At 40.6% G+C, this 9,262-nt stretch overlaps 1 protein-coding gene across 2 annotated transcripts in view; it reads right to left on the bottom strand.

Moving 5' to 3' along the window:
• Positions 1 to 9,262, bottom strand: part of rgl1 (ral guanine nucleotide dissociation stimulator-like 1) — a 29,010-nt gene continuing 19,748 nt past the window's right edge. For both annotated transcript variants that reach the window (XM_015382669.1, XM_015382670.1), the window contains exons 3-18: positions 8,005 to 8,213; positions 7,855 to 7,914; positions 7,555 to 7,745; positions 7,342 to 7,466; positions 5,939 to 6,154; positions 5,741 to 5,844; positions 5,494 to 5,578; positions 5,291 to 5,380; positions 3,766 to 3,852; positions 3,605 to 3,637; positions 3,382 to 3,503; positions 3,033 to 3,122; positions 2,746 to 2,932; positions 1,865 to 2,116; positions 1,645 to 1,759; positions 1 to 1,526 (exon numbers count right to left, since the gene is read on the bottom strand). In XM_015382669.1, coding sequence (XP_015238155.1) covers positions 1,339 to 1,526; positions 1,645 to 1,759; positions 1,865 to 2,116; positions 2,746 to 2,932; positions 3,033 to 3,122; positions 3,382 to 3,503; positions 3,605 to 3,637; positions 3,766 to 3,852; positions 5,291 to 5,380; positions 5,494 to 5,578; positions 5,741 to 5,844; positions 5,939 to 6,154; positions 7,342 to 7,466; positions 7,555 to 7,745; positions 7,855 to 7,914; positions 8,005 to 8,213 — 2,154 coding nt within the window. In that variant the 3' untranslated portion in view covers positions 1 to 1,338. The remainder of the gene's footprint in view (positions 1,527 to 1,644; positions 1,760 to 1,864; positions 2,117 to 2,745; positions 2,933 to 3,032; positions 3,123 to 3,381; positions 3,504 to 3,604; positions 3,638 to 3,765; positions 3,853 to 5,290; positions 5,381 to 5,493; positions 5,579 to 5,740; positions 5,845 to 5,938; positions 6,155 to 7,341; positions 7,467 to 7,554; positions 7,746 to 7,854; positions 7,915 to 8,004; positions 8,214 to 9,262) is intronic.

The following is a 9,262-nucleotide window of genomic DNA, read 5'->3' as shown; positions in this document are numbered from 1 at the left end:
GCAATAATTTATTCATCTAAGTAGAGTAAGAGTCTTTGGCAGTGGAGAACAGGAAATGGGCATGGATTTTAGAAAAACATTTTAAAGTGAAGGGCTGCATTAAGAAGCCCAGCTAACATGTTAACACAGACTGGGATCAGTGGTCAGACTGGTAGCATCGTGCTATGACCATAACCCTGTAGGAACCCGCTAATGCTGATGTGATTTAGTGTGAGGAGACATCCACCTGGCTTACAGAGGAGAAGGGTTTACATGAGACAGATGGATAATGAAATAAAGCGTCCTTTGGAATTTGTCAAAGTTAAATCTGGCACAGATGGTTTTCTTTTATGACTGTTTGAGTTCTTATGTTTAAGATTTCCTGTCACTTTAACATTAGTGAAAACATTTCTGGAATGAAATAAGCCCACAAAAGAAATACAAAAAAACATATATATAAAAAAAAAAAGCAACAGTTATAAACAAAAAACATGATCTCGTTTAGTAAAGAGGGAGTAAAACCACCTACAGAGCGGTTCATTCATCCTTCAGATTCACATAACACTGGCGTCTGTCGACTAGCATACGGTACAAGTATGCATCAGTCAGATATTTATCTGCTTTCTATAGCAGTAGAATGCCAAATTCATTTTCCGTTCTTGCACGTAGAATTTATTTCAATGCAAGCAGAAAAATCAGCTTCAGAAAGCAGCACTAATTGCACCTCTTCACCCTGAAGACAGGGCAGGTAAGGCCTTTTCAGTATTTGCCAAGGACTTGATAAAACCAAGTATAGGAACTTATCAGAATGCACCTGCATTCGTCACACAGCTCGCAATATGGCGGGAGGGGGGGAACACACACATATACACAAATATGTATACACGTACACTGTGCACATTGTGCACAAGCCCGACTAGGACTGTTCAAGATGCCCGAATGGGTTAAAGTACTGACGTCACAGTTTCTTTCAGTCAGTTAATATGGTTTAGAATACTGTTAGACATTATTAACAGAACAAAACAACAGATATCTTCTGTTTTATTCCTGTTTAAAACAACAAATTAAAGCTTAATCTACAAAGACTAGTCGTTTTCAATACTGTTGGAGGTCTGGGAGCTTGGTTCTCCCACTTGTGCAAAAAAAACCTGTAAAGATTGGAGGCCACTTGGGGTCACTGTTGCACATTAAGGCTGGGAGGGTGATGATGGCACAGTAAAGTGACCCAAATGGTACGAGTAAAACAGAGTCTAAGAGCTCACTGCATCTGGTCCACGTTAAACATCTCATAGCTCTTTTTATGTCTTATTGAATCCACTCATAATCACTGTCTTCGCTGTAGGCAAGAGTATGAGGGAGTCACAGCGTTACTTTGCTGAGTCTGAGCGAGAGGCTGGAGCGAGCCTGGGCCCGGGGAAGAGTGGAACTGCAGCGACTCCGCAGCTGCACCGGCCGGCCGGCCGAGCCTCGGGCGCGCAGCAGGAAGTCAAAGTTGGCAGAGGTGTTCATGGCGTAAAAAACGTTTGCGTTGTCAGGAATCACCAGCTCTGAGAGACATCAAAGAGGAAACAAAAACACAGTTAAATTGATGTCAGTAATGCTCTTCTCTGAAAATTACACTAAGGATTGCATACAATGCTGTTTGTAAGTACAGTGATTTGTTACCTTTCTCCTCAGAAATGACCTGCACCAGCTCAAATCCCTCCTCTGGCTCCACCTCCAGGTTGTGCTTTGCCATGGCTCTAGCTATCACAGCTGGGGTCTTGTCTTGACTGGTCAGCTGTTCAAAACAACATTTATCAGCTTATACTTTGTTTGACTTAGATTGTCTTAAAATACTAACCCGTCTCCTTTAGAGAAAAGCAAAGTATTTGTCTTTACTCACCAGGATGCTTTTGTACAGATTCCCATTGCCATGCTCCAGGCTGACTCTGATGATGCATGTGTCCTGGGCTTGGGTGTTATAAGCCGGGGTCTGACTCGGGGAGCTGGGGGACAAAGGAGTGAGGGAGATGCATCGTCTGTGGGTACCAGAACGCCCAGGGAGTGATGGAGACGCTGGAGTCATGGAACTGCTAGCAGTCGATGAATTGGTGTCCATGGAGTGGAGCGAAGTGCAAGATGATGATTCTGAGAGCTGAGAGAGTCACAGAAATGTTTAAGTATTGATGACATTTTAGCAGCTCTGAGTCATGCCTTACCATGCTTAATGTTTTGCACTTGCTTACTCAGCATCTTAATTTATTTTTATAATATATGCAATATACAAACTAGAAATCTGTTTTTAATTTAGCAAAACGATAACGCTAAAAACACAAACAAATTAACTGAGCTCTTCCTACCTTTAGATCCTTGTCACCTCTTTAAGACTGACCTAATTATAAATAACTTTTATTCCACTTCTAATTTCTTCATTTTAATGTTTTACATGCTGGCTTTATACTTTTTCAGATTGGTAAGATTTATGACTAATTCAAAAATGTTTTTTTTTTTTTTTTTTTTTTTTTTTACAGATAGTTATGCTTTCTTTCTAATATGTAAAATTGACAGAAATATTACTGGTTTGTCAAAATTAAAGTGAAAAAAAATGTACTTTAAATGTGATTGTTTATTTTGGGATGGTTTATAATATAAACTAATTCTTTTTGTAAAACAATTTTTATTAATCTGTGATTTGTAATAGATCTTGTTTGTTTTAATATAATAAAACTGAAGAATTTTCTTTTAGATTCATGATATTAAACAAACTGTTTAGCTGTAACCCACCTTGTTTTGTTGAGATTCTGAGTTGTGAGTGGGACTGGCGAGTCCCTCGTTATCTGAAGGAGTGCTGGAGTCGTTGGAAGACACGCTGACCGAGTCCATGCTCTCCCCCGAGCTGCCAGTAGGAGGCGAGCGTGGCGTCTCTCTGACTGGAGAACTGGCCGAGCTGCTTTCTGGTCCAAGAAACAGTCTGAAAAGTAGAGTGGAGGATTATATGTTAATAAAAGCTGCTTAGATGTGAGTAAAAACTCAGCTCTTCCTTCATTCATCTATATTCTGGGCGCACTCACAGGCTCAGCCTCTTCACCATACTTTTTCTAGGTTTTGGTAAAGTTGGGCTGCTGTCGCCGAGACCTTCGATCTCACAAGACAGGGCGTAGCTGTAAGACAGAGCAATAGCAATAAACCGTCAGTATTATAAAACTTTAATAAACCAAGTGCACTGTGAGGCAGAGAGGGCAAAAAAAAGGAAAAACAATAGATCAGCGGGGAGTAAAGACCTGGTAGTGAGCAGGGAGAAAAAGCTTCTCTTGTTTTTTTGTGTGTGGACAATAGATCCAACAGACCATAGCTCCTTCACTAACTGGCTCATTATTTAACACACAACCGTACAGTTAGGTGAGAGAAAAGCAGCGTTACCTCTCCTCCTCGCTGAGCTGAGTTTGGTTCTTGAACCAGCGAATGAACGCCTGGTCTGCAGTCAGGCAGTAGCTGTTACACGCAGACTGGAGCAGCTTGATCTGCGCGATGACCTCAAACTCCTGCAGAGGCAGAAGGATAGCGTCAAAGACAGAGAAATACTTAGCATCAAACAGGCTGCTTGGGTTTTGTTTGGTGATGAATAAACAGGAGAGTCCCTCACCCTGCGTCTCTTCTCAAAGTTGATCAGCTCCCCCTGCAGATAAAGAGACAGAGAGAATGTGCTGTCAGACCATGGGGCATCACATACCAGCAGCTGCTTAGAAAAACAGCATTAGGTGGACCACTAAGGTCCACAAATAACAGGGAGCGTATTTGTCTTACCTCCACAAAGTCTGGTAGGGCCGTGTCTAACATAGTCAGGTCCGTTAGAAACGTCCCTAAGTATGGGATGGTTCCTTGCATCGCTCCCTGTAGACAAGCATTTATTTGGTCATTTTAAAGCAAAGAGGCAACAGGCAGGATCAGAAAGTACCAGACCAGTTTATAATAATAGGTGGTGCGTATTTGCAGGTGAGGTGTGGTGGCCTAGTGGTTAGGGCATAGAGAGAGCTTGGAATCCTGAGGTTCTGAGTTCAAGTCCCACTCCACAGACTGCAAGCAAGACCCTTAACCTCAACACCTTTGTTAATAAATGTTGGAGATCAGCCTGTTTTTCCAGTGTAGTCCTGTTTCTCTGACTGTGACTGGCTGGATGTGCTCTCTTCATTCTCTGACATGGGAGTTGACTCTGACCTATTCTGCCTGGCTGTGTGTTTCCTTGACCGATCCGCCTTTTTCAGTTGCTTTTTGCATCTCTGCTTCTGTCTCCTTGAACCCCAGTCGGTCTCAGCAGATGGCTGCTCACACTGAGCCTGGATCTGCTGGAGGTTTCTTCCTGTTAAAAGGGAGTTTTTCCTCTCCACTGTCGCTACAAGCATGCTTAGTGTGAGGAATTGCATTCGAGTCAATGAGTCAATGCAATCATCTGATTTTCCTTAGACAGAAAACTTTGAATCAAGTTGACTGTATGATCAGGTGAACTGTAAAGTGCCTGGAGAGGACATGTATTGTTAATTGGCGCTATATAAATAAACCGAATTGTATTGAATTGATTGCTCTGGTGCCCCCTGAGTGAATTTCTTCAATGTTAGATCAATAAAGTTAAATTTTTATTATTATATTTCCATTATTTCAGTCAGTGATTTGCTAATGTTATTGTAAGTTAAATTCACATAATGAAATCATTTTAGAAATTATTTATTTTTATAAGGCTTGGTACTTTAATTGTCTCAAAAGGGAATTAAATACACTGATGTGGTGATATAATCTTATATATTGAGAATCTAATAATCGTTGTTGCTTCATATCTTGAAGCTTAAGCTGGTTACATCAGAGCACCAACATATAACAACTTCAAGCCCATCAGAATTTGTTTAATGGCAGTGAATTAGAGAAAATGACTCTGAATTTAAAGGCTTTATCTCAGGCCCCACAAAGACACAGGGAGCAACTTATGGCTTCTGTAACAGCATGTTCCTCTCAAAATCCTTCTTAGCCCTTCCTGATCCTGCTGGAAGTGCAAGTGTTTGATTTTGCTGCTTTAATTTAGCCTCTGCTGTTGACAGATGGCGAGGCAGGCCAGTAAATTACAGCTAAGGTTTAATGTGCGTACAGCACACGCTGCATTGGATAAACAAAGCTAAGTATGTGGCTTCAACATCCTGGAGAGGCAAGAATTCTTCTTTCAGTATATAGCTCAGAAGGAATGTGTTATTTGCATTTTTTTCTCCCATGTCAGCCCACTTAAAAAGAAAAGGAATCAATTTGTCTGGTAGTTGTTTTCAGAGTCCCAGAGGGATTCTCTCACCATTTCCTTTTGCAGTTGCAGTCTCTTGTGGGTGCGCTTCTGGTGATCTTTGGCACAACTCTCCAGACTGGCAAACTTTGAAGTACCTTCCTGTGGATAAACCAAAAGTAAAAGACTTTTCACCTAAAGTTTGAAACCAGTGAAAAAAGAAAAGCATCGTGGGAATTGAAGATTGGGTCAGTGAGAGGGGAAGTAGATCGTACCCTCATGAGCAGCTCTCTGCTGGTCAGGTAGTTGTTGTGGTCAGAGAAAATGTCTGAGAGCTCCTCAAATGTCTGCATGCTGTCTCTGCATCGAGTCAAACAGAAGCTCAAGTCAGCGAATGGGACTAGAAACAGGTGCTAACACACATATTCAAAAAAAGGCAGCAGCTTGCCTCAATATATTTATATACACATTATATCCAAAGCAGCTGAAATTATGTGCATACTTGAGAGGTTTTAGGCTTACCTGTGTACACATGCCCACACTTTTTTCAGTCTATACAAAGGGTTGGATTGCAGTGCCGACACAATTGCTCTCAGGGATGAGAAGTTTTTGCGTATCCTGCACTCCTGCTCCAAGAAACCAAACAATAACAGTCACAACCTGCCTCCTTCTAGCTGATTTTTTATTGTATATCTGATATTTTGGGTCTTTTTCTTTAACCTGAGCAATGTCTATCCAGCGCTGGATGACCTTCGCCCTGACATGCGGTCTGAGCTGTCTGTGCTTCAGCACGGTGTTCACCACGCAGGCGGCGACCGCGTTGAACTGGGTGATGGTTGCACGTATGGTGGGAGCACTGTGCTTGTTGTCCTTCTTGTCTCTATGGGACCAGATGGAGCCCAGGCAATGGTGGGGGACCACCTTCTTAAACAACAGCTGGAAAAAAAGGATACACAAAAACTGATCAGAATTAGAGCCAAAGGTGTTATTAAGATTCGAAAATGTGGGCCGCTTAGTTCAAATTACACATAGCGGAGCTTTTATGTTACAGCAGTAAAAATGTAAGTAATTTAATATTAATCTGAGATCAGCAAGTTCTTGGATGGGGTTTTAAATTAACATAAAACGAGAAAATGTGTCTGATCCTTTTTTTTAAACTCATGACAATCATTTGGGATTGTTAAATTAACCTGAATCTGATTTTCTGTTGATTCTATTAAAGTTTTTGCATTATTATGAAAGTGCAACAGTCCTAAAGTCCTTAAGTATAAAAATTACAAATGTATAAAATGCAATTTCTTTTTATTTTATCTATGTGAAATGCCTAAATAAATTTAAAAAAGGGAGACTCCTGATTTTTAATGTTACTGTACCTCCCACCAAGCTTCTGATTGTTGACTTTTCCCACTAATCTCCTGATTTTTCAGTGAAGTTTCCTCCAAAAGCTAACTTTCCTGTACACTCATGCATGTATCCCTGCTGTTATTAATTTAGACAATTTAATTGTATGAATTTAAAGTTGATGCTAAGTCGCTGCGGCCTCTTCTCTTCAACCAATTAATTCTTTAGAGTTTGGCAGTCAGTGGTCCACACTTTTTATTTTGATCTGCAACACTGCATACTAATAACACGGCAGTGTAACTGCCTTATTAGTTAGCCTCCTGGTTCTTATTTCAATGATTAAGCTGCTTTTTCCCCCCATTATCCTTATCATCATGAACTGAATGTCAAAGAAACACATTTTCACCAGGCTTAAAGCACAAGGTAAGAAATTACAAATCAATTCCGAGGGCCGATACACCAATGAGACCACCCAATGTTGGAAGGTATGAATATACTTTTAACTGATCATTTCTGCCCTAACAGTTTGACTTCTGCCTCCACCAACTTTTTCAGATCAGATTAAATATCTTTGCAATCTTGATGTTTTAAATCAGTCACAGGGGTTTTTATTGATCTTAATGGAATAGGCTACTCTGATTTGTGCTAAAACTTTGTCTGTTTTTAACAAAATACACCGAGAGCTTCAGACAGTAACAAGTCTGGTGGCATGTCATAGGAAAGCATCAAAGGGATTTTTAACGCTATTCTTTAATGTTTCCATTTCATCTTCCTCCTCTTACCGCATCCATGTAGGTCAGCTGCTCGGCCACCAGGTCAGCATCAAAGGACAGGAAGTCCTCCTGTACCTCGATTTCCACCTCCTCTTCCTCCCCCAGGCAGAAAGAACTGTTTCCTTGGAAAACAACTGAAGAAGAAAGAAATAATCAGACTCAGAATAAAATTAAAACAATAGAGCATTAGAAATATTTGCAAAAAATGTGAAAAAGTAATACCATCTGTTTCATCCATGCTGGCCTGACTGTGCAGCTGCTCCAGCAGAACCTCAGCCCGTCTAAGAGCCTCTGATCCTGGAAGAGCTTTCCGCAGGTAGTCCATCAGCCTGTGCAGACAGGGGTAGTCTGGAGGCTCCTGGAAGTCCTCAGGACACTGGTCCAACCAGGCGCGCAGGATAGAAGCCAGGGCACTATAGGGACAAGACGCACAGAGAGACGATGTGATCAGCCAGTGATGTTAACTGGATCTCAGATGGGGTTCAGTAGGAGGTGATGGTGATGTACAAAAATATATCTCACTTTCTGATGGCTTCATTATTTTCTGAGCCATCCTGCTCGCTGTCCTCCACACTCCCATATCTGCAATAGAAAAGCAATAAAGAGCCTGCATTTAGAAATTTACATTCACTACATCATGTAATTCAGTTTTAAAAATTTTTTTTAGCATGCCTGTCTAGCAGCAGCTGCAGTACAGTCTGGGTGCTGGCAAAGGCTCTGTAGGTGGAGAGGAAGATGGAGGTGTATGTCAGGTCGTTGTCTCCGAAAGCCGTCAATAATGTCTCCACCAGGCGCTCCAGTGTCCCAGCACGGATACTGCGGATCTTACAGGTCTCCAGCTGGCTGACCGTGTGGCCGGGTGGCAGGCGATCTCCCTCCGCCTTTAACACACAAAAACGTTTTCTTATCGCTGTGCCTGAATATATTAAATCCTTTGCTAATTGCTGTCTGTCTGGTGTCTATTGGATCATGAAAAAATTAGACTTTTGACTAATTTAACTCATTTACTGTTTTCTGCTAGAAAATGCATCCCCATACATACTATAAAAGTGTTTCTCCTTGTTTTCTAGTTTTTCTTTCAGTATTTGAAGCTGTGTTTTCTCCTCCCCTTTTCTTTCCCAAGGCTTTTTTTAAAGTCCCTTATTTCCTTTAAACATTCCTCTGTCAGCATTTAAGAGTATCGTATTCATTCCTGGTCCCTTACATAGTCGAAAGAGGATGTTTGTTAACCTCACGTCATGAAAAAGGAAAAAAAAAAAACAACTTAAAATAGCATTCTAAAGAAGTGACACTAGTTGTGGCTAACATTTTATATTCGTTTTAATTGCTTTAATATAATCATGCTCTGCTGGTTTTAATTCTGAAAATTCAACATGGCTGCTCCATAATGAAATTACTCTATTCGTACTTCTAAATGTTTACATCTGATTAAATCAGCCTCCAGTTACAGTAAAATACCGGTAACATTTCTGTTAGCATACATCTTACTTTTTAGCTTGTTTAATCAAAAGAAGCAACTCGTGGCTAAGCATTCCAGCAGAAATAGTTTTTTCTATTAGCTTCATGGTGCTACAAAGCAGAATAAAGCTGAAATAAATTGCAAATAATTTTGCCCCTTTGGTTTTCGGCCCTTTTGTTGCTGCTGTTTTTTGTGCCAAACTAATAAGGATAAGAAACAGAACAATGTGTAGTTTTTAGTTTTTTTACCAACCACCCAGCAATTTGGAACCAATAGGACTTCTGGTACAAACTGTATTATTGGATTTTTAATAATCTACTCATAGTCTACTGGAAGTAAATGCTGTTAAAGGACTCCAATAAATAATATCTATTAGATCAACAGCAGGTCAGAGGTCATGTCTTACATTTTGGAGTCAGAGATGACTGACTAGAACAGGGATCAAAACAAACAAAAAGTATTGTACTTCCA

This window comes from Cyprinodon variegatus, unplaced genomic scaffold (genome assembly GCF_000732505.1).
Source record: "Cyprinodon variegatus isolate N-32 unplaced genomic scaffold, C_variegatus-1.0 Scaffold261, whole genome shotgun sequence".
NCBI classification, from domain to species: domain Eukaryota; kingdom Metazoa; phylum Chordata; class Actinopteri; order Cyprinodontiformes; family Cyprinodontidae; genus Cyprinodon; species Cyprinodon variegatus.
Note: the sequence above shows the minus strand (reverse complement) of the source record. Positions and strands in the feature narration are given on the sequence as shown.